At 45.9% G+C, this 25,451-nt stretch overlaps 1 protein-coding gene across 1 annotated transcript in view; it reads left to right on the forward strand.

The window, feature by feature from the left end:
- Positions 1-25,451, forward strand: part of LOC109898761 (protein unc-13 homolog A) — an 82,877-nt gene that overhangs the window by 27,847 nt on the left and 29,579 nt on the right. Inside the window, exons 5-17 of the mRNA XM_031832851.1 lie at positions 439-562; positions 881-951; positions 1,118-1,169; positions 3,526-3,555; positions 3,742-3,949; positions 7,589-7,858; positions 7,940-8,332; positions 10,101-10,191; positions 12,509-12,555; positions 19,487-19,604; positions 24,119-24,124; positions 24,484-24,558; positions 24,695-24,914. Of these exons, the coding sequence (XP_031688711.1) occupies positions 439-562; positions 881-951; positions 1,118-1,169; positions 3,526-3,555; positions 3,742-3,949; positions 7,589-7,858; positions 7,940-8,332; positions 10,101-10,191; positions 12,509-12,555; positions 19,487-19,604; positions 24,119-24,124; positions 24,484-24,558; positions 24,695-24,914 (1,705 nt within the window). The remainder of the gene's footprint in view (positions 1-438; positions 563-880; positions 952-1,117; positions 1,170-3,525; positions 3,556-3,741; positions 3,950-7,588; positions 7,859-7,939; positions 8,333-10,100; positions 10,192-12,508; positions 12,556-19,486; positions 19,605-24,118; positions 24,125-24,483; positions 24,559-24,694; positions 24,915-25,451) is intronic.

The raw sequence follows: 25,451 nt of genomic DNA on the forward strand, positions 1-25,451 counted from the left end.
TGGCAACCACTGGATTAGGTTGTATATCAAAATAGTTTGAATCATGCATTCCTGCGTATACATGTTAGATTTAACAACTTATTTATTGAATATCTTCTCAGTGGTCTATTACTCTTCTTAATAAAGCATTGTGAATGAATTTATAATTACTTTATAAGATGATGGTTCAAGTGTATTCTATTGTGTGATGCTGCGGGGTGCCACCAAATCATGGGCTGGTGCCACCAACTGAAAAAGTTAGGGGCACCAGTGCCACCAGGGGACAATGTTGTTACAGGATGTATCTCCCCCGCCCCCAAAACACTTTAGCTAGGGCTATTTTTAGCATCATCCTAGCCCCGTACAGTAACAGTATGTGTGTGTGTGTGTGTGTGTGTGTGTGTGTGTGTGTGTGTGTGTGTGTGTGTGTGTGTGTGTGTGTGTGTGTGTGTGTTTTAGGAGGGGCCGGGGCAGTGGCTGACCTTAGACTCCCAGGTCATCATGGCTGAGAATGAGATCACAGGCACCAAAGACCCCACCTTCCACCGCGTGCTGCTGGACAGCCGATTTGAACTGCCATTAGGTCAGATGACACTCTCACTCATGTCAAATGTGCTCTCTATTGTGCCTTGAAAGTGGACTATAACCCTATCTCCTTGTTATTACCTACAGTATATCTACATCATTATATCTGAATATACTCACGGACAATGGAAGCCTATGAGTGTCAAAGTATATTGCAATCATTTGGAACCATTAGAGCATTGTGTGTGCATCTGTGCGTGTGTGTGCGTGCATGTGTGTGTGTATGTATGTGCGTGCCCGCGTATGTCTGTGCATATACAATTGTCTGTGTGTGTGTCCTAAGTGCCTGACCAGTAAATGGGTCTTTCTGCTTCAGACATTCCAGAGGATGAGGCTCAATACTGGGCCAAGAAACTGGAGCAGCTCAACTCCATGAGGGACCAGGGCGTAAGGCATTTCTTCCTCCTCTCCTCTCTTTGTGCTTACATCTTACCCGCTACAAGGCAGGGCTATCAGTCATTCCAAAAGTCCTAACTTACTCAATGCATTAAATATGATGTGTGTGTGTGTATGTGTGTGTGTGTGTGTGTGTGTGTGTGTATGTGTGTTACAGTATACATACCAGGAAGAGGAGAGACCACTTCAAGCACCATCAACACAATGCTGTGAGTAGTAGACACTTGATACTGCCTGTATCCTCTTCAGTCTCCTTCTCCCCTCTTTCATACAGCATCCTCCTCCCTTTCATCCTTCCTTCTTCTTTTTTACTTTCTTCATGGCCCTCTTCTTCCTCCTTCTCACTCTCCTCTGTCTCTTCCTCCTCCTCTTCACTCTTCCTCTTTGCTATCCTCCCCTTCATCCTCCTTCTTCTCATATTCACTTTATTCCTCATCTTCCTTTTTCTCCACCCCTTCCTCTTCTTCCTCATCCTCCTCTTCCTCCTCCACTTCACTTCACTTTATTCCTCCCTCTCCCCCTCTTCTTCACTCTCCACCTCCTGATTTGAGGGGAAGCAGCGAATCAAATCAAAAATCAAATAATATTTTATTAGTCACATACACATATTTAGCAGATGTTATTGCGGGTGTAGCGACATGCTTGTGTTCCTAGCTCCAACAGCGCAGTTGTATCTAACAATTCACAACAATACACACAAATCTAAAAGTAAAAGAATGGAATTAAGAAATGTATAAATATTAGGTCGAGCAATGTCAGAGTGGCATTGACTAAAACACAGTAGAATAGAATACAGTATATACATATGAGATGAATAAAGCAGTATGTAAACATTTAAACATGATTGAAGTGACTAGTGTTCCATTATTAAGTGGCCAGTGATTCCAAGTCTATGTATATAGGGCAGCAGCCTCTAAGGTGCAGGGTTGCATAACCTGGTGGAAGCTGGCTAGTGATGGCTAGTTAACAGTCTGATGGCCTTGAGATAGAAGCTGTTTTTCAGTCTCTTGATGCACCTGCACTGACCTCGCCTTCTGGATGGTAGCGCGGTGAACATGCCGTGGCTCGGTTGGTTGATGTCCGTGATGATCTTTTTGGCCTTCCTGTGACATTGGGGGCTGTAGGTGTCCTGAAGAGCAGGTAGTTTGCCCCCGGTGATGTATTGGACAGACCGCACCACCCTCTGGAGAGCCTTACAGTTGTGGGCGGTGCAGTTGCTGTACCAGGCGGTGATACAGCCCAACAGGATGCTCTCAATTGTGCATCTGTAGAAGTTTGTGAGGATTTTAGGGGCCAACACAAATTTCTTCAGCCTCCTGAGGTTGAAGAGGTGCTGTTGTGCCTTCACCACACTGCCTGTGTGGGTGGATCATTTCAGTTCGTCAGTGATGTGTACGCCGAGGGCGGTAAGAAAATTGGAGTGCGTCTCGGGTGTCAGGTAAGGTAGAGGTGATATGACCCCTAACTAGCCTCTCAAAGCACTTCATGATGACAGAAGTGAGTGCTACGGGGCGATAATCATTTAGTTCAGTTACCTTTGCTTTCTTGGGTACAGGAACAATTGTGGACATCTTGAAGCAAGTGGTGACAGCAGACTGGGATAGGGAGAGAATGAATATGTCCGTAAACACGCCAGCCAGCTGGTCTGTGCATGCTCTGAGGACGCGGCTAGGGATGCCGTCTGGGCCGGCAGCCATGCGAGGATTAACACGCTTAAATGTCTTACTCACGTCGGCAACGGAGAAGGAGAGCCCACAGTCCTTGGTAGCGGGCCGTGTTGGTGGCACTGTACTATCCTCAAAGCAGGTGAAGAAGGTGTTTAGCTTGTCCGCAGGCAGGCAGGCGTATGGAAGGATTAGGAGAAAAGCTGACATGATGAATCAAGCCAGCAGGCCTGCCTCGTCAACTCCACACACAGTGATTTATGGCTGCTGGCTGTGTGATGGATGTGTGCTGACATACTTATACTGCCCTGTCAGACACAGCCCTGTCTGTCTGATGATGACAGCCCAGGTAAGTGGGCGGAGATGTCTGTGGATGAGTCTGGGCTGCGGTGGGTGTTTCAGTCTGTCAGTAGGTGTGTGTGTGCGTGTGTGCCTGCTTGCATGACTGCGTGCGTGGGTGAGAGACGGTTTGTGAGCAACCAGCCATGAAGGTTGGTCAGTGTACGTGAGTGCTTGTGCGTGTGCGTGTCTACGTGCTGTGTTTCAGTGAGTGTGTATTGATGGTGGCTGCTTATGGGCTATGAGTCATGGGGCGCTGGGTTGGCAGCTCTACTGGTGAGAGTTATGGCTGACTCCCCACTGCGCTCTGCTAATTGCCACACCCTGAACCCTCCTTGGCCCTCCATCCGTCACAAGGTCAGCCATCTTGCCTTCGCTGGCCTGCTCCGTCTCCAGCTCCACTCTGGGTTGTACCCCCCAATCAGAATGGTTCCCGGGGGTTCAGTACCCTCACCCTGACTGGTTTATTTCCTGGTCATATGGTTGTACATTCTTTAACCTGAAGTTCATATCTCAGGCCCAAATCAACATTGTGATAACTTCTTACTCCCTGTCCCTGTAGGTAACTGGAGTCTGTGGGGATACCAGCAAAGTGAGTTTTTATAGCTTTTCACACAGTTTAGCACTATAAATGTGATGCATCTGCTTTTGGCCTTGGTACTGTAGGCCTATACTGGCAGGTTTTTAAAATTAGTCACCAAGCACTCACTAGCATCCTGGGTAATGAACCTAGCCCCTATAATAATCATAATATTTCAACCATTTCCTGTGTGTGTAGATGAGGACCCAGACAGTGCAATGGACGACAGAGACAGTGACTACCGCAGTGAGACCAGTAACAGCATCCCCCCTCCCTTCTACACCATGTCTCAGCCCAACACCTCCATGCACCAGTACCCCATCCTGAGAGACCAGCGCTACTCCTCGCACACCTCCTGCAACGGCTCCATCCAAGAGCTGGACTATGACAACCATAGAGCCATCAGGTAACCTAACCTCTCTGCTGTCCTGTCCTCCTTATCTGGTTCATTATCTGGTTTACTCGGTCCTCAGGGTCTCAATAAGGGGTTCGTCCCAATAAGCCCAAGTGCCTTCCTTTCCTTGTTTCCTTCATTTTATAATTACATTTGAATAATTTCTTTACAAGCTGCTATCCTACAGTTGTACTAATCAAAAAACATGCAGGGTAGGTGAAATGTATAAGTTGTACATTTCCCCTGTCCAGCTCTTTGACATCTGTGTGGGTGAAGGAAAGAAGACGAGGAAAGGAAACAACGCTGGACTATTGAGACACACACAGCATGGATCTCACCTCCTTTTCTTAGTCAAGGGATCCATACTGTCTCGTCTGGAGATCAACACTCTGTTCTCACAGAGTAAAGCAGACTGATACAGAACAGAATAGATATGCCCCCTTGTTTGATTTCACATTCACACTGATGTTTTATGGTAACCTGTTGTCCCAATGTGACTTCACTGTCTCTGGCCTCACTATATCAGCCTGAAGGAGCAGCCCATTGTATACAGGTCGTCTCTCAAGATCCTTACTGGCACCTTGTCACAATGATCATTGTGTGTGTATACACGTGTGTGTGCGTGTGTGTGGCTGAAATACAGTCCCCTGTGATCATGAAGAAACTTGTTTCTAAATAAGTGTGTTTTTTTGTCTGTTCGTCTGTTGTTCAAAGGCGCAAGTTCACTCAAACTCATACATTGCTAGGTGCAGCCACATTATTGCATAAAGGCTTCTATCAGCAGGGATTCTGTTTTAAGCGATATGAACCTGCAAGGTCCACTATGGCTAAAAACCAATCACTATCTATCTATCTATCTATCTATCTATCTATCTATCTATCTATCTATCTATCTATCTATCTATCTATCTATCTATCTATCTATCTATCTATCTATCTATCTATCTATCTATCTATCTATCTATCTATCTATCTATCTATCTATCTATCTATCTATCTATCTATCTATCTATCTATCTATCTATCTATCTATCTATCTATCTATCTATCTATCTATCTATCTATCTATCTATCTATCTATCTATCTATCTATCTATCTATCTATCTATCTATCTATCTATCTATCTATCTATCTATCTATCTATCTATCTATCTATCTATCTATCTATCTATCTATCTATCTATCTATCTATCTATCTATCTATCTATCTATCTATCTATCTATCTATCTATCTATCTATCTATCTATCTATCTATCTATCTATCTATCTATCTATCTATCTATCTAGCTATCTATCTATCTATCTATCTATCTATCTATCTATCTATCTATCTATCTATCTATCTATCTATCTATCTATCTATCTATCTATCTATCTATCTATCTATCTATCTATCTATCTATCTATCTATCTATCTATCTATCTATCTATCTATCTATCTATCTATCTATCTATCTATCTATCTATCTATCTATCTATCTATCTATCTATCTATCTATCTATCTATCTATCTATCTATCTATCTATCTATCTATCTATCTATCTATCTATCTATCTATCTATCTATCTATCTATCTATCTATCTATCTATCTATCTATCTATCTATCTATCTATCTATCTATCTATCTATCTATCTATCTATCTATCATGCCAGTGGTCTTTATGCAGTAGGTGTGCTGGGCAGTGTGTGTTTCAGTTTGGTGTGTGAACGTTGCTGTGTGTCTTTGAAAAGCCTTAGGCTGGGCTGTACTGATGCTTCTCCTCTCCTGCGTCTCCTCTCCTGCCCCAACCTGCCAGATGCTATGATACTTTAGACTCAGCCACCAACGGGCACAGCGATCTCGATTCAGCTTCAGGTTCAAGCCGGCACATCAGCCGCCAGTACACTCTAGACAGTAGGCACTCACTCTCCAATAGGTGGGTCTCTGCACCTCCTCTCCACCTCCTCCTCTTCCTCACATCTGTCCGACAGAAATGCTGGTTTCTATCGGACAGCAGGCCCATGTGTGTTCTTGTGGGTCTGTGTGTGTGGGTCTGTGTGTGTGTGGGTCTGTGGGTCTGTATGTATGTATGTATGTATGTATGTATGTATGTATGTGTGTGTGTGTGTGTGTGTGTGTGTGTGTGTGTGTGTGTGTGTGTGTGTGTGTGTGTGTGTGTGTGTGTGTGTGTGTGTGTGTTTAACATGCCCTCTGGTCCCCACTCTGGCTCCTTATCCCAATATGTCACCTTTAACATGCCCTCTGGTCCACACTCTGGCTCCTTATCCCAATATGTCACCTTTAACATGCCCTCTGGTCCACACTCTGGCTCCTTATCCCAATATGTCACCTTTAACATGCCCTCTGGTCCACACTCTGGCTCCTTATCCCAATATGTCACCTTTAACATGCCCTCTGGTCCACACTCTGGCTCCTTATCCCAATATGTCACCTTTAACATGCCCTCTGGTCCACACTCTGGCTCCTTATCCCAATATGTCACCTTTAACATGCCCTCTGGTCTCCACTCTGGCTCCTTATCCCAATATGTCACCTTTAACATGCCCTCTGGTCCCCACTCTGGCTCCTTATCCCAATATGTCACCTTTAACATGCCCTCTGGTCCCCACTCTGGCTCCTTATCCCAATATGTCACCTTTAACATGCCCTCTGGTCCACACTCTGGCTCCTTATCCCAATATGTCACCTTTAACATGCCCTCTGGTCCCCACTCTGGCTCCTTATCCCAATATGTCACCTTTAACATGCCCTCTGGTCCACACTCTGGCTCCTTATCCCAATATGTCACCTTTAACATGCCCTCTGGTCCCCACTCTGGCTCCTTATCCCAATATGTCACCTTTAACATGCCATCTGGTCTCCACTCTGGCTCCTTATCCCAATATATCACCTTTAACATGCCATCTGGTCTCCACTCTGGCTCCTTATCCCAATATGTCACCTTTAACATGCCCTCTGGTCCACACTCTGGCTCCTTATCCCAATATGTCACCTTTAACATGCCATCTGGTCTCCACTCTGGCTCCTTATCCCAATATTTCACCTTTAACATGCCCCTGGTCCCCACTCTGGCTCCTTATCCCAATATGTCACCTTTAACATGCCCTCTGGTCCCCACTCTGGCTCCTTATCCCAATATGTCACCTTTAACATGCCATCTGGTCTCCACTCTGGCTCCTTATCCCAATATGTCAACTTAACATGCCCTCTGGTCCCCACTCTGGCTCCTTATCCCAATATGTCACCTTTAACATGCCCTCTGGTCCCCACTCTGGCTCCTTATCCCAATATGTCACCTTTAACATGCCCTCTGGTCCCCACTCTGGCTCCTTATCCCAATATGTCACCTTTAACATGCACTCTATGGGGCCACTTTGGTTCTTTAGTGTTTATAGTGTTTCATCCCCAGTCTGGAGGCATAGGGGAACAATTGTGCCACATTGATGTGAGTTGCAGTGTTGAAGTGTTAGTGTGTTCTATATGTGGCTGTGGCTCCTCTGCGTCCTCTTCGCCTCAGTGGCAGCCTGTTATTACCTCCTCCTCCTATGATGTGCCACAGTGACAAGCAATGATGGGGGTAACATGTTACTTTTGTTACAGTCTGCTTGTGTGTCTGTGTATCTGACTGTGGTCCATGTGTCTAAAGTCCTACAGGCAGCAGTCACTATGCCTCCTCCGGGGAGCTGAGTCAAGGCAGCTCCCAGCTCAGTGAGGAGTTTGGCCCAGAGGTCGAGGGGAACATGAGGGGCTCTGTGGAGCTCTACGATGAGGACAACGCCTACCACTCCTGTCACTCCTCTGTCAGCTACGGCTGGGATCCCGACGCGCCCGAGGAGGTGTACAGTGACGAGGGGGGCTACATCAAAGATGACGAGGAGGAGGGTGAGCTTTATGAGCCCGAAGATGGAGAGGGGGAGTACGACTATGAGAGAGAGGAGGAGGAGGAGATGGACAGAACGCTAAGCGAGGAGCTGCACTACACCTCCTCCCCTACAAGCACGGCTTCCACGCTGCCCCCCAAGGCCTCCATTGCCAGGCCTCCTCTGGAGAAACAGGCCTCCCTGAGAGAGCAGCAGCCACAACCCCCCACCCTGGTTCCCTCTTCCCTGGCCCCCACCTCTCAAGCCCACTCAATGCTCCCTTTCCAGCCCCCTGTCACCACAGCCTCCACCAAGCCTACCTTCACCCCAATGATCCATCCATCATTCATCCAGCCCCCTGCTCCAGATACCCAGCCCCCTGCTCCAGATACCCAGCCTCCGGTGTTTGATGCCCTGGATGACATCCACCTAGACATCCAAGTGGAGGAGCCTCTGACTTTAGAGGAGGAGGTCCCTGTCGTAGAGAGCCTCCCAGCAGAAGTCCACCCAGAGAAGACCCCGGTCGTCAGGTGAAACCGCCTCTACTGCACTCTTAGAAAAAAACTGTTCCAAAAGGGTTCCATCTGGAACCAAAAGGGTTCTACCTGCAACCAAAAATGGTTCTACATGGAACCTAAAGGCTTCTGCCTGGAATCAAACTGGTTCTACCTGGAACCAAAAAAGGTTCTTCAAAGGGTTATCCTATGGGGACAGCCATAGGATAACCCTTTTAGGTTCTAGATATCACCTTTATTTGTGTGTGTAATGTAGCCAGAGCACCTTCTCATATTTTATTTATTTATTTATTTATTTCACCTTTATTTAACCAGGTAGGCAAGTTGAGAACAAGTTCTCATTTACAATTGCGACCTGGTCACTATAAAGCAAAGCAGTTTGACACGAACAACAGCACAGAGTTACACATAAAGTAAAACAAACATACAGTCAATAATACAGTAGAAAAATAAGTCTATATACAATGTGAGCAAATGAGGTGAGATAAGGGAGGTAAAGGCAAAAAAAGGCCATGGTGGCAAAGTAAATACAATATAGCAAGTAAATAAAAAAATAAATACAAATAAACACGGGAATGGTAGATTTGCAGTGGAAGAATGTGCAAAGTAGAGATAGAAATAATGGGGGTGCAAAGGAGCAAAATAAAAAAATAAAAAATACAGTAGGGGGAGAGGGAGTTGTTTGGGCTAAATTATAAATGGGCTATGTACAGGTGCAGTAATCTGTGAGCTGCTCTGACAGTTGGTGCTTAAAGCTAGTGAGGGAGATAAGTGTTTCCAGTTTCAGAGATTTTTGTAGTTCGTTCCAGTCATTGGCAGCAGAGAACTGGAAGGAGAGGCGGCCAAAGTAAGATTTGGTTTTGGGGGTTACCAGAGAGATATACCTGCTGGAGCGTGTGCTACAGGTGGGTGCTGCTATGGTGACCAGCGAGGTGAGATAAGGGGGGACTTTATCTGGGTTTGGCGACGAGTATGAAGCGAGGGCCAGCCAACGAGAGCATACAGGTCGCAGTGGTGGGTAGTATATGGGGCTTTGGTGACAAAACGGATGGAACTGTGATAGACTGCATCCAATTTAATGAGTAAATGACGTCGCCGAAGTCGAGGATCGGTAGGAAAGTCAGTTTTACAAAGGTATGTTTGGCAGCATGAGTGAAGGAGGCTGTGTTGCGAAATAGGAAGCCGATTCTAGATTTAATACTATAACAAGTATTCACTTCCCTACATCTTCTACCTATACACACTACATACTGTATACTGTACACACTACATACTGTATACTGTACACACTACATATACACCCTACATACTGTATACACACTACATATACACACTACATACTGTATACTGTACACACTACATATACGCTACATATACACACACTACATATATACTACATATACACCCTACATACTGTATACTGTACACACTACATACTGTATACTGTACACACTACATATACGCTACATATACACACACTACTTATATACTACATATACACCCTACATACTGTATACACACTACATATACACACTACATACTGTATACTGTACACACTACATATACGCTACATATACACACACTACATATATACTACATATACACAATACATATACACTACATACTATATACACACTACATATACACAATACATTATTCTACAGTTTTATTAGTATCCTTTACTAGCCACTACTGCCTATAAAAAAAGTTACATTATTTTCTAACAAATCAAATCAAATCATGTAAATATATTGAGCTCTGCTCTTGTAAATTCCTCTCCCAGCTATCAGAGGCCCATCATGGATCCTGGTCCAGACAGGGCTAGGGCCAACTGGCAACGGCTCTGCAGCAAGGTCCGACTACAGCTGCAGCAGGTGAGACAGCGTGTGTGTGTGTGTGTATATATGTGTGCGCGCGTGCACGTGGATGTGTATGGAAACCATGTGGCTGCTCTCTTTGTTTCTCGCCAGAATGCTGTCACTCCTTCTTATGTCTCTGCCCTGAGGTTTCTCTTCTGACATCTTTTCCCTTTCAGCTTTCTTTCATTCACTTCTCAATCATATCCTTTGGTGGTCTGTCATTCATGTCACCTTCTCTTACTCTGTAAATTGTAATCCTGTGGTACTTTTTGCCCGGCTTAATGTTGTTAAGATAATTTGTGTTTGTTTGATTTTGTGCCACTTCCGAAGTGATTTGAATGTTGTCCGTTCTGATTGGCCAGGGCTGGAGCCGACTGCAAGGTGGGTGTGTTTGTGGTTGGTCATGAGTGTGCAAGTGATGATGACGTGAATGTCAGTGTTGTGTCATGCTCTAAACACACAGAGAGAAAAAGAGCACAGATACAATTACTGGAACGTCAGGGGCGGCAGGGTAGCCTAGTGGTTAGAGCTTTGGACTAGTAACCGGAAGGTTGCAAGTTCAAACCCCCAAGCTGACACGGTACAAATCTGTCGTTCAGCCCCTATACAAGGCAGTTAACCCACTGTTCCTGGGCCGTCATTGAAAATAAGAATTTGATCTTAACTGACTTGCCTAGTTAAATAAAGGTCAAATAAAAAAACAAGGATCTGTCACAAATACACTTTCAACCATGGCCTTCAAACACAAAGGCCTCCCGACTGACGTCAATGGATGGCGAAATCACCCCCGATAACGCTCTCTTGTCTCTCTCCTGTGTTTTATGGCTGGGTTTGTTTTTTCCCCCAATGAAACACATCTTTCTTGACTTTATAGTAACAAAGTGGGGTAAACAAACTGACTAGCCGTGTGTCACGACTCCATCGTTGTAAACTAACAGTTAGACAACTAGGGGCAGAAAGCTAGGGGCAGACAGCTGGGGGCAGACAGACAGCTGGGGGCAGACAGACAGCTAGGGGCAGACAGACAGCTGGGGGCGGACAGACAGCTAGGGGCAGACAGCTGGGGGCAGACAGCTGGGGGCAGACAGACAGCTGGGGACAGACAGACAGCTAGGGACAGACAGACAGCTAGGGGCAGACAGACAGCTAGGGGCAGACAGACAGCTAGGGGTGGACAGACAGCTAGGGGTGGACAGACAGCTAGGGGCAGACAGACAGCTAGGGGTGGACAGACAGCTAGGGGTGGACAGACAGCTAGGGGTGGACAGACAGCTAGGTACAGACAGCTAGGGGCAGACAGCTAGGTGCAGAAAGCTAGGTGCAGACAGCTAGGGGCTGACAGCTAGGTGCAGAAAGCTGGGGTCAGACAGCTGGGGACAGACAGACAGCTAGGGGCAGACAGACAGCTAGGGGCAGAAAGCTAGGTGCAGACAGCTAGGGGCAGACAGACAGCTAGGGGTGGACAGATAGCTTGGGGTGAACAACTAGGGGCAAACAGACAGCTAGGGGCAGACAGACAGCTAGGGGTGAACAGATAGCTAGGGGTGGACAGCTAGGGGCAGACAGACAGCTAGGGGCAGACAGACAGCTACGGGCAGACAGACAGCTAGGGGCAGACAGCTAGGTGCAGACAGCTAGGGGCAGACAGACAGCTAGGGGCAGACAGCTAGGTGCAGACAGCTAGGCGCAGACAGACAGCTAGGGGCAGACAGCTAGGTGCAGACAGACAGCTAGGGGCAGACAGACAGCTAGGGGCAGACAGACAGCTAGGTGCAGACCGCTAGGTGCAGACAGCTAGGTGCAGACAGCTAGGTGCAGACAGCTAGGTGCAGACAGCTAGGGGCAGGCAGACAGCTAGGTGCAGACAGCTAGGGGCAGACAGCTAGGTGCAGACAGCTAGGGGCAGACAGCTAGGTGCAGACAGCTAGGGGCAGACAGCTGGGGGCAGACAGACAGCTAGGGGCAGACAGCTAGGGGCAGACAGACAGCTAGGGGCAGACAGCTAGGGGCAGACAGACAGCTAGGTGCAGACAGCTAGGGGCAGACAGCTGGGGGCAGACAGACAGCTAGGGGCAGACAGCTAGGTGCAGACAGTAAGGGGTAGACAGACAGCTAGGGGCAGATAGCTAGGGGTGGACAGACAGCTGGGGGCAGACAGACAGCTAGGGGCAGACAGACAGCTAGGGGTGGACAGATAGCTAGGGGCGAACAGCTAGGGGCAGACCGCTACAGACAGACAGCTAGTGGTGTGATGTAGTAGACCTAATAAAACCATTTCCAGGGATACTATGTGCCAATCATTCCTCCACCTGTCTCCCCCCTCTTTCCACAGGCTCGGGGGGAGTCCGTTGGGATTTGCTCCCTGTTGCTATCAGCAGGGTAAGTGCCTGTCACAGTTCTATTTTTGTTTCATCAGACTAGAGGACATTTCTCCAAAAAGTATGATTTTTGTCCCCATGTGCAGTTGCAAACCGTAGTCTGGCTTTTTTATGGCGGTTTTGGAGCAGTGGCTTCTTCCTTGCTGAGCGGCCTTTCAGGTTCATGTTGATATAGGACTTGTTTTACTGTGGATATAGATACTTTTGTACCTGTTTCCTCCAGCATCATCTCAAGGTCCTTTGCTGTTGTTCTGGGATTGATTTGCACTTTTCGCACCAAAGTACATTCATCTCTAGGAGACAGAACGCGTCTCCTTCCTGAGCGGACAGACAGCTAGGGGTGGACAGACAGCTAGGGGCAGACAGACAGCTAGGGGTGGACAGACAGCTAGGGGCAGACAGACAGCTAGGGGTGGACAGACAGCTAGGTACAGACAGCTAGGGGCAGACAGCTAGGTGCAGAAAGCTAGGTGCAGACAGCTAGGGGCAGACAGCTAGGTGCAGAAAGCTGGGGTCAGACAGCTGGGGGCAGACAGACAGCTAGGGGCAGACAGAAAGCTAGGGGCAGACAGACAGCTAGGGGCAGAAAGCTAGGTGCAGACAGCTAGGGGCAGACAGACAGCTAGGGGTGGACAGATAGCTTGGGGTGAACAACTAGGGGCAAACAGACAGCTAGGGGCAGACAGACAGCTAGGGGTGGACAGATAGCTAGGGGTGGACAGCTAGGGGCAGACAGACAGCTAGGGGCAGACAGACAGCTAGGGGCAGACAGACAGCTAGGGGCAGACAGCTAGGTGCAGACAGCTAGGGGCAGACAGACAGCTAGGGGCAGACAGCTAGGTGCAGACAGCTAGGGGCAGACAGACAGCTAGGGGCAGACAGCTAGGTGCAGACAGACAGCTAGGGGCAGACAGACAGCTAGGTGCAGACCGCTAGGTGCAGACAGCTAGGTACAAGACAGCTAGGTGCAGACAGCTAGGGGCAGACAGACAGCTAGGTGCAGACAGCTAGGGGCAGGCAGACAGCTAGGGGCAGACAGCTGGGGGCAGACAGACTGCTAGGGGCAGACAGACAGCTAGGGGCAGACAGATAGGGGCAGACAGACAGCTAGGGGCAGACAGACAGCTAGGGGCAGACAGACAGCTAGGTGCAGACTGCTAGGGGCAGATAGACAGCTAGGGGCAGACAGCTGGGTGCAGACAGCTAGGGGCAGACAGACAGCTAGGTGCAGACAGCTAGGGGCAGACAGCTGGGGGTGGACAGACAGCTAGGTACAGACAGCTAGGGGCAGACAGCTAGGTGCAGAAAGCTAGGTGCAGACAGCTAGGGGCAGACAGCTAGGTGCAGAAAGCTGGGGTCAGACAGCTGGGGGCAGACAGACAGCTAGGGGCAGACAGAAAGCTAGGGGCAGACAGACAGCTAGGGGCAGAAAGCTAGGTGCAGACAGCTAGGGGCAGACAGACAGCTAGGGGTGGACAGATAGCTTGGGGTGAACAACTAGGGGCAAACAGACAGCTAGGGGCAGACAGACAGCTAGGGGTGAACAGATAGCTAGGGGTGGACAGCTAGGGGCAGACAGACAGCTAGGGGCAGACAGACAGCTAGGGGCAGACAGACAGCTAGGGGCAGACAGCTAGGTGCAGACAGCTAGGGGCAGACAGACAGCTAGGGGCAGACAGCTAGGTGCAGACAGCTAGGGGCAGACAGACAGCTAGGGGCAGACAGCTAGGGGCAGACAGACAGCTAGGGGCAGACAGACAGCTAGGGGCAGACAGACAGCTAGGTGCAGACCGCTAGGTGCAGACAGCTAGGTACAAGACAGCTAGGTGCAGACAGCTAGGGGCAGACAGACAGCTAGGTGCAGACAGCTAGGTGCAGACAGCTAGGGGCAGGCAGACAGCTAGGTGCAGACAGCTAGGGGCAGACAGCTGGGGGCAGACAGATTGCTAGGGGCAGACAGACAGCTAGGGGCAGACAGATAGGGGCAGACAGACAGCTAGGGGCAGACAGACAGCTAGGTGCAGACTGCTAGGGGCAGATAGACAGCTAGGGGCAGACAGCTGGGTGCAGACAGCTAGGGGCAGACAGACAGCTAGGTGCAGACAGCTAGGGGCAGACAGCTGGGGACAGACAGACAGCTAGGGGCAGACAGCTAGGGGCACGACGAAAATGACTTGTGTCATGCACAAAGTAGATGTCCTAACCTACCACTATAGATTGTTAACAAGATATTTGTGGAGTGGTTGAAAAACTAGTTTTAATGACTCCAACCTAAGTGTATGTAAACTTCCGACTTCAACTGTATATATATTCTTAATCCATTCCTTAATTCACACCAATGTACATGATAATAGCTGTATAATGATGGCGACGGATGATTGCGCCAATGGAGATGGCAGCATTGCGACTAGCTCTTAAGCAACTCTGCAGTATTTTGATTGTTTTGGTCACTGGGATATGTTCAGAGTAGCTTCAGAAAATAATATTGACACAAGTACTGATACGGTGAAAGAGTTTATCAGGAAGTGCATAGGAGGTGCTGTACCCACTGTGACTATTAAAACCTACCCCAACCAGAAACCATGGATAGATGGGAGCATTCGCGCAAAACTAAAAGCGCGAACAACCGCATTTAACCAGAGCAAGAAGACTGGGAATATGGAGGAATACAAACAGTGAAGTTATTCCCTCCGCAAAGCAATCAAGCAGCATAAACATCGATATAGGGGCAAGGTTGACTTTTACAGATGCACAATTGAGAGCATCCTGTCAGGCTGTATCACCGCCTGGTACGGCAACTGCACCGCACACAACCGCAAAGCTTTCCAGATGGTGGTGTGGTCTGCCCAACGCATTACTGGGGGCAAACTTCCCGCCCTCCTGGACACCTACAGCACCCGATGCCATAGGAAGGCCAAAAAGATCATCACGGACAACAACCACCCGAGCCACTGCCTGTTCACCCCACTATCATCCAGAAGGCGAGGTCAGTACAGGTGCATCAAAGCTGGGAACGAGAGACTGAAAAACAGCTCAAGGCCGTCAGACTGTTAAACTAGCACATCACTAGCACATCAGAGGTGGCTGCCTATAGACATAGATTAGGAATCCCGCACACAACCGCAAAGATGTACGTGTATTTTGGGTATATGTTGGGAAGCTGTTAGATATAAATGCACTGTCAAAGCTAGAAGCACAAGCATTTCTCTACACCCGCAATAACATCTGCTAGACACGTGTATATAACCAATCAAATGTGATTTGATTTGTTTTGATAATAGTTGTGTTAGTTGTATTATTTGTATCGTTGTATTCTACATTTGTGTGACTGCCCTTGTCTATCAGTGTTTTGTTACTTGTCATGTTGTGTGTTTTTTCGTGGACCCCAGGAAGAATAGTTGCTGCTTCTGCAAAAGCTAATAGGGATCAGAATAAACAAATAAACCAATATTAATCTAATCAAATTGTATTTGTCACATGCTCCAAATACATGAATACGTGAAAAGCTTACTTTTATAAGTCCGTAACCCTACAATGCAATAAAAAAAGAGTTAAGAAAATATTTACTAACACAATAAAATAACAATAATGAGGCTATATACAGGAGTTAACAGTACTGAGTCAATGTGCGAGGGTACAGGTTAGTCGATCTAATTGAGGTAATATGTACATGTACTGCAGGTAGGGGTAAAGTGACTATGTATAGATAGCAGATGACTAGGGTGGCTGGAGTCTTCCCTGGTATAGAGGTCCTGGATGGTAGGATGCTTGGCCCCAGTGATGTACTGGGGCATACACATTACCCTCTGTAGCGCCTTGCGGTCGGATGACAAGCAGTTCCCATACCAGGCGGTGATGCAACCAGATGTTCTCAATGGCGCCGCTGTAGAACTTTTTGAAGATCTGACGACCCATTCTAAATCTTTTCAGTCTCTTGAGGGGAAATAGGCATTGTTGTGCCCTCTTCACGACTGTGTAGGTGTGGGTGGACCATGATCATTCCTTAGAGATGTGGATACCTAGGAATTTGAAGCTCTCGACCTGCTCCACTACAGCCCCATCGATGTGAATGAGGGCGTGCTCTGCCCTCGTTTTCCTGTAGTCCACGATCATCTCCTTTGTCTTGATCACATTAAGGGATCACATTGTTGTCCTGGCACCATACTGCCAGTTGTCTGACCTCCTCCCTATAGGCTGTCTCATTGTTGTCAGTGATCAGGCCTACCACCGTTGTGTTGTCTGCAAACTTAATGATGGTGTTGGAGTCATGTTTGGCCATGCAGTCATGGGTGAACAGGGAGTAAAGGAGGGGACTAAGCTCGCACCCCTGATGGGCCCCCGTGTTGAGGATCAGCATATCAGATGTTTTGTAGCCTACCCTTACCACCTAGGAGTCGCCCGTCAGGAAGTCCAGGATCCATTTGCAGAGAGAGGTATTTAGTCCCATGGTCCTTAGCTTAGTGATGAGCTACAAAGCTTCACAACATGGAATAATACAGAACTGCATGACATTTTGAGCAAACAGTTAAAGTTAAGTTGGTCCCAGATCTGTTAGGGAAAGAGGGATACCTAGTCAGTTGTACAACTGAATGCATTCAACTGAAATGTGTCTTCCGCATTTAACCCAACCCCTCTGAGTCAGAGAGGTGCGGGGGGCTGCCATAATTGATATCCACGTCTTCAGGGCCCAGGGATCAGTGGGTTAACTGCCTTGTTCAAGGACAGGACAACAGGTTTTTACCTTATCAGCTCAGGGATTCAATCCAGCAACCTTTCAGTTATTGGCACAACACTCTAACCACTAGGATACCTGCGTTGCCTATGGTCATTGTCATACAAACATGGCTATACAGCCGAAACGGATCTGGGACCAAGTTAGAGGATCTATTTCTCTAATTTCCAGTGTGTCTATGTGTGACTCACCACCTGGATTCGGTCTTATGTAGCAACATTTAAATTATGTTTTTTACATTGGATAAAAGTAGAGACTTGGAGCTACAAAATTATATATCATACACTGCATTTGAGGAAACAATGGGAAAATAATTCTGCTTTGAAAGTTGATCAACTTGTAAACTCACTTTTGAGAAAACCGTCTTGCAATGTTTTGGTACTACAATTGGAGAGTCCTTCTTTGTCTACACCCATTCAGCATTGTTCACACCCTCTTAAGCCTTAGCTGCACCCATCTCTTTAAGGCTTGATCTGTGTATTCTGTACTAACTTGCCAGCTACTTCCAGACATTTAAGAGAGAGAGAACAGCTCACTGAACATTACTCACCCTAGCAGAGCTGGCTAGGCTGTTACAGTATGTTTTCCAGCATGTTGGTGACTGCAACTGTGCTGTCAGATTGTCCATTTGTAATTTCAGAGCGTTTCGCATTCAGAGCGCACACTGGGCGCTCTGGCCAATAAGTAGGGCTGTTCCGAAAGCTCTGACCGCAGTCAAGCATCCAAGCTAACTGGCTAACATTGGCTAGCTACTTCCAGACATATAATGAGAGAACACCCCACTCTGACCATGTTACGCCCCCTAGCAGAGCTGGTTAGGCAGTTTTCATGTTACACAGAGCAGTGGTGACTAACAGTGCTGCTTGCAACAATTGAATTATGCTTTGTTGCTGACATTTACTGACACTGGACATATTCAACGGGTGTTGAGCATTCAAAAATTTATCAGTTATTCTGTGCTCTGGCACACTAAGAAGAGAGTCTTTTGTTGTGAAATGTAGCTAGATAGCTAGCTAGGTAAACAATGAATCCCAACGCATGATGTAACGTTAGTTAGCGAGCCAGCCAGCTTATGTTAGCTAGCTAGCTAATAGTACACTAACTTGAAATGAAAATACTTTGTCAAAATTAGAGTGGGGTCTTTTGTTAAGACGTCTAGCTAGCTAGCTAGCTAAACAATGGACCATAATCACAACTCATGACGTTACTACCCTGCATGAATCTGCAGGTAGCTAACCACCCAGGTTCTATGGCTAGTCAAGCAAGTGTGTCTGAGAAACGAAGAATAAGATCATACACAACGTTAGCTAGCGACCCAGCCTGTTAACGTTAGCTAGTTAACAGTACACTTGAAATGAAACCACTTTCTGTCAAAATTAGAAACGTGTAATATCTGAAAATGTAGCTAGCTAGACAACGTATCTTACCAGTATACATCATGGTTGGACGCATCTCCTGTCTGATGCCATGCATGGTTGCCCTTAGCTTAGTTTGATGATGTAATCCAGACTGAAGTTTTCTCCATCTCCTTAGCTATCATACTCGAATTCCACTTATTTCCAGAAAGTGGAGCGCAAACACATAACGTTAGCTAGCGAGCCAGCCAGCTAACGTTAACTAACAAACAGTAAACTTTAATTTGACATTAGGTTTATGCAGTTTTCCAACACCACATTTAAAAAAAAAAGACGCGTTTGACACGATTACCTAGACATACTGACCAGCTCCAATAGACAGATGTGTACTATATGGCAGACCAATCCAAACGCATCTCTCGGCATGTCCAGTCCATTCATTATCTCAGCCAATCATGGCTAGCGGGAAGGTTGCTCACTTTTTCTGTGGCTAAACCAACTAGGCTCGTAATTTAACAATTTTATTTGTATGTACAGATGGCATACATGCTTGATATTAAGGCACATGAAAGTTCACATGTTCGAGACTAGTTGAGATGGAATTTTTGCCAAAAACGCATTTTGATTAAAAAAAACATTTTTTAAAGTTCAAACAGCTCTCAAGTCGTGACTTGCAACATGCGTCTAGTTTCCTGAATCGGGTCACGTATGTCAGTGGTGGTGGTGAATGTTGTGGTGATGAGGATGTTGTGGTGATGAGGATGTTGTGGTGATGAGGATGTTGTGGTGATGAGGATGTTGTGGTAATGAGGATTTTGTGGGGATGAGGATGTTGTGACAACAAGAGTGCTGTGTTTGTGTGGTTTCTCCCCATGCAGGGTGGGTGGTGCGCTGTATAGCATCGACAGCATGCCGGACCTCCGCAAGAGGAAAGCCATGCCTCTGGTCAGGGACCTGGTCAGTGTAAGTTCTGCCCATATACTAAATATCTTTTACTCGATATTCTCTCTCTATCTCTCTCTCTATCTTATCAATTTCAATTCAAGGGGCTTTATTGGCATGGGAAACATTTGCTTACATTGCCAGAGCAAATTAAATAGATAACAAAAGTGAAATACACAATAAAAAATTAACAGTAAACATTACTCACAAAAGGGCCAATAATTAAACATAAATATAGATTATATTTACAATGGTGTTTGATCTTCACTAGTTGCCCTTTTCTTGTGGCAACGGCTCACAAATCTTGCTGCTGTAATTGCAAACTGTGGTATTTCACCCAATAGATATGGGAGTTTATCAAAATTGTATTTGTTTTCAAATTCTTTGTGGGTCTGTGTAATCTTTCCAATGTGTCAAGTAATTATCTTTTGTTTTCTCATGATTTGGTTGGGTCTAAATGTGTCGCTGTCCTGGAGCTCTGAGAGGTCTGTTTGTGTTTGTGAACAGAGCCCCAGGACCAGCTTGCTTAGGGGTCTCTTCTCCAGGTTCCTTTCTCTGTAGGTGATGGCTTTGTTATGGAAGGTTTGGGAATCGCTTTCTTTTAGGTGGTTGTAGAATTTAATGGCTCTTTTCTGGATTTTGATTGGCCTAATTCTGCTCTGCATGCATTATTTGGTGTTTTACGTTGAACACTGAGGATCATTTTGCAGAATTCTGCATGCAGAGTCTCAATTTGTTGTTTGTCCCATTTTGTGAGTTCTTAGATGGTGAGCGGACCCCAGACCTCACAACCATAAAGGGCAATGGGTTCTATAACTGATTCAAGTATTTTTACCCAGATCCTAATTGGTATGTCGAATTGTATGTTCATTTTGATGGCATAGAAGGCCCTTCTTGCCTTGTCTCTCGTTCACAGCTTTATGGAAGTTACCTGTGGCGCTGATGTTTAGGCCGAGGTATGTATCGTTTTTTGTGTGCTCTAGGTCAACGTTGTCTCAATGGAATATGTATTTGTGGTCCTGGCAACTGGACATTTTTTGGAACACCATTATTTGTGTCTGACTGAGATTTACTGTCAGGGACCAGGTCAGACAGAATCTGTGCAGAAGATCTAGGTGCTGCTGTAGGCCCTCCTTGGTTGGGAACAGACGCACCAGATCATCAGCAAACAGTTGATATTTGACTTCAGATTCTAGTAGGATGCGGCCAGGTACTGCAGACTGTTCTAGTGCACTCGCCAATTTGTTGATTTTTATGTTGAAGAGGGTGGGGCTTAAGCTGCATCCCTGTCTCACCGCCCGACCCTGTGGATAGAACTGTGTGTTTTTTGCACATTTTTTAAGGAACACTTGTTGTTTGTGTGCGTAGATTTTAAAATGTTGTATGTTTTTCCCCCAACACAACTTTCCATCAATTTGTATAGCAGACCCTCATGCCAAATTGAAATCAACGAAGCATGAGAGGACTTTGTTTTGGTATGTTTGTTTGTCAATTAGAATCTGCGGGGTGAATAGGTGGTCTGACATACGATAATTTGGTAAAAATCCAATTTGACAGTTGCTCAGTACATTGTTTTTGCTGAGGAAATGTACGAGTCTGCTGTTATTTTCCATAAGTTGCTGTTCACGCACATCCCCCGGTATATCTCTGTTCATTGTCTGTTTTTTGCCTTAATTTTTTCTTTTTATTGGCCAGTCTGAGATATTACTTTTTCTTTGCAACTCTGCCTAGAAGGCCAGCATCCCGGAGTCACCTCTTCACTGTTGACATTGAGACTGGTGGAGCGGGTACTATTTTTATTTTATTATTATTATTATTATTTATTTTTTTACCCCCTTTTTCTCCCCAATTTTGTGGTATCCAATTGTTAATAGTTACTATCTTGTCTCATCGCTACAACTCCCGTACGGGCTCGGGAGAGACGAAGGTCGAAAGCCATGCGTCCCCCGAAACACAACCCAACCAAGCCGCACTGCTTCTTAACACAGCACGCATCCAACCCAGAAGCCAGCCGCACCAATGTGTCGGAGGAAACACTGTGCACCTGGCGACCTGGTTAGCACGTACTGCGCCTGGCCCGCCACAGGAGTCGCTGGTGCACGATGAGACAAGGATATCCCCACCGACCAAACCCTCCCTAACCCGGACGACGCTAGGCCAATTGTGCGTCGCCCCATGGACCTCCCGGTCGCGGCCGGCTGCTAGCACTGCAATGCAGTGCCTTAGACCACTGCACCACCCGGGAGGCCTCTTATCGGGTACTATTTAATGAAGCTGCCAGTTGTTTCTCAAACTAGACACTCTAATGTACTTGTCCTCTTGCTCAGTTGTGCACCGGGGCCTCCCACTCCTCTTTCTATTCTGGTTAGGGACAGTTTGCGCTGTTCTGTGAAGGGAGTAGTACACATTTCTCACATGGACTAACCTTCATTTCCCAGAACAAGAATAGACTGATGAGTTTCAGAAGAAAGATCTTTGTTTCTGGCCATTTTGAGCCTGTAATCGAACCCACAAATGCTGATGCTCCAGATACTCAACTAGTGTAAAGAAGGCAAGTTTTATTGCTTCTTTAAGCAAGACATTCAATTTTCAGCTGTGCTAACATAATTGCAAAAGGGTTTTCTAATGATCAATTAGCCCTTTAAAATGATAAACTTGGATTAGCTAACACAATGTGCCATTGGAACACAGGAGTGATTGTTGCTGATAATGGGCCTCTGTACACCTATGTAGATATTCCAGAAAAAATCTGCCATTTCCAGCTGCAATAGTCATTTACAACATTAACAATGTCTACACTGTATTTCTGATCAATTTGATGTTATTTTAATGGACAAAAAAGTAGCTTTTCTTTTAAAAAACAAGGACATTTCTAAGTGACCCCACACTTTTGAATGGTAGAGTAGTTGTCAAAGCAGGTAATATAATACTCACTAGGCTATTATACTCACACTAAATAGACGACCTAGCCCTTGTGCCATCCACCCTTGCCAATTTAACTGACTTCCAGGCTTTGAATTGAATAGCACTGACAAGCTGGAGGCCCGCTCAGCTCCACCGCACACTTGAATGAAGAATTACCATACAGGACTAAATAGCTCAGTACTTTGTCTCTATTAATCCAGTTCACTGTCAGACTGTACAACCCACACACTTGCATGAGAATGAACACACACATGGAGATGCAGATACATAGGCACACACACCAGCGTTTCCATTAGCCATAATAGCTGGCTTTTGTCCGATAAAAAAAATTAGAATAGTAAAGCCGATGAATAAAATTGGCACAGGCCAATTGTCCTGGGAGGAGAAGAAAAAATCCCATTGTGAAATAATGCTTTTTAGCCTATTCATTGGTGGTCTGGTCGTGCTTATCGGTCTATAGGTTCATCTGCATAATTGTATGGAATTAAATTAGTGTGTATGTACAGTATATTCGTTATGTATCTTATTTATCACACACAACCAGCATACAGATACAGAGCCCTTGAGTCGAAAATCTGTCAGAAAGCGCAAGAGCTGCTGCCTGTGGTGCTTTCAAGACAACTACGATACGAGGTCAAATCATGATGTCAGTGATCTTCAGGTCGGAAAGTCGGATCTTTAGAAAGAGGCCTGAATTCCCGAGTTGGAATTCCGAGTTGGATGACCGACCGTTCAAAACTATTTTTCCCAGTCGGAGCTCGTTTAATCGCCAGTTCTCAGTTCTCCTGAACACACTGAAGTCAGAAGTCAGAGATGTATGAGTTTCCAGTTGTTATGAACACTGCATCAAACAGCGAGGGCAGGAAGGCTTCATTAGCACACCACACACCACTTTGCAATGAGGTGGAGGCAGTATGCATTTTGAAAACGTTATACTTAATTGTTTGAAACCTGAATGTTTTAAAACAAATGAGGCATGTCTTGCATTGCTTCAAAGTAGCCTATTAGAGCGCTCTTTCTAAATTGTGAATATATATATTTTAGCTAGAAATCCTACACCTGTAACTCTCTGGGTTTTAAATAGAGTATATCTTTTAACATCGCATATCACTGTTAAGGAAATACGGAGTTTTCCACTTTGTTCCTAAGGGCTTTTGTCTTACACTCCAAAAGGGTTATTCGACTGTTCCCATAAGAGAACCCTTTTGGGTTCCATGTAGAACCCTCTGTGAAAAGGTTTATACATGGAACGAAAAAGGGTTCTCCAAAGGGTTCTCCTATGGGGACACCTGAATAACTCTTCTAATAGTTCTAGATAGCACAATGTTTTGGGTTGTTTACGTGGCACGTGATTAATAGGTCTAGATTTAAATGAATGGAAATGTCCTCCCTCCTTTCCCTCCACCCAGTATTCCATCAACAAACTGAATAACTCTCCCCTGATATAGTGATCTTTCTGTCTCATGATCGATCACTCTGTATCTGTTTTGAAATGACCCCTATGCTATTGTCGCCATGTTTGTGACTGTGGCTAGAGTTGTTTGACATATGGCCCCTTTAACACTTGTTTCTCTTCCTGCTTCTTCCTTCCTCCATCTGTACTGCTAAAGGCTATGGTGAGTAACACCGTGAACGATTCCAAATGAAAAGAGAAGGTTGTTAAGGGGAATAGCAATTTGTGTAGAGAAGCACTTCATTCCAGATACCCATGACCCCTGGTTTCTTGTATACACTTGGGGAGAATACAGCTGGATCGCTTTGTGACCTGTTGCCTTAATGAGATATGTTAAAATATATTAAAGTAAGTAGCAAGAGAAATAGACTTCTTTCTTTGAGCAAAATCGAAGTTGTCACTTTGTTTTAAAAGTGCTTATTGAATGTATTTCAATCGCAGTATGTACAAAACGACTATATATTAATCTAATCAGTCATGAATTCCTTCCTTTCTTTCTGTCCCCTGCCTGGCCTACCTCAGTCCCTGGCTCAGAACTCCAGGAAGGCAGGGTTCACATCAGCTATGGCGTCCAGCACTCTCAATAACGAGGATCTGGTGCGTTTCTGGCTCTTTCTTTTCTCTACTCTCAGTATATCCAGATAGTGGACATTTCCCCTCTCTCCATGTAGTCATAGATTCCACTAATTCTTTGACTCTGTATATACATCCTCTACGTTTCCCTCTCTTGTAGAAGAGCCATGTGTACAAGAAGACCCTACAGGCTCTGATCTACCCTATCTCCTGCACCACACCCCATAACTTTGAGGTGTGGACGGCCACGACACCCACCTACTGCTATGAGTGTGAGGGGCTGCTGTGGGGCATCGCCCGCCAGGGCATGAGGTGCACCGAGTGCGGGGTCAAATGTCACGATAAGTGCCAGGACCTACTCAATGCTGACTGCCTGCAAAGTAAGTAGAGCCATGTTGAACTTTTCTCAGTGAGTGGTAAAGTTTTGTTCAGTTGGTGCTAAAACATAATATAATGATAAAACATAACCTAACAACACCAACTGTGTGGGAGACTACAGACTGTAAGCTCCTTTGGATAAGAGTGTTAAATAGCTGTCTGGCATTCCCCTTTGACTGTCATACTTCAGCCTTTTCCCTCCTCTCTCATCTCTCCTACTTCTCTCATCCCACTCCCCTTGTCCTCCTCCCTCCCATTATCTCACTCTGCAGTCTCAGGCACTCTCTATCTTTTATTTGTATTTTAAAAATGAATTTAAAAAAATGAAAAGCCGTTTGTCTTTCCTTGAGATCCTCTCCCCCTTTCCAACTCTTCGTAAATGTTTCACAGGTCTGCAGATACTGCCTGAGCACTCATTGAGAAATCACACTGTATACTATGTATGTTAATTGTAAGTTAATTGAAATGCATTCCAGGTGACTACCTCATGAAGCTGGTTGAGAGAATGCCAAGAGTGTGCAAACTTGTCATCAAGGCAA

The sequence above is a fragment of the Oncorhynchus kisutch genome, linkage group LG10, assembly GCF_002021735.2.
Source record: "Oncorhynchus kisutch isolate 150728-3 linkage group LG10, Okis_V2, whole genome shotgun sequence".
Lineage (NCBI taxonomy): Eukaryota > Metazoa > Chordata > Actinopteri > Salmoniformes > Salmonidae > Oncorhynchus > Oncorhynchus kisutch.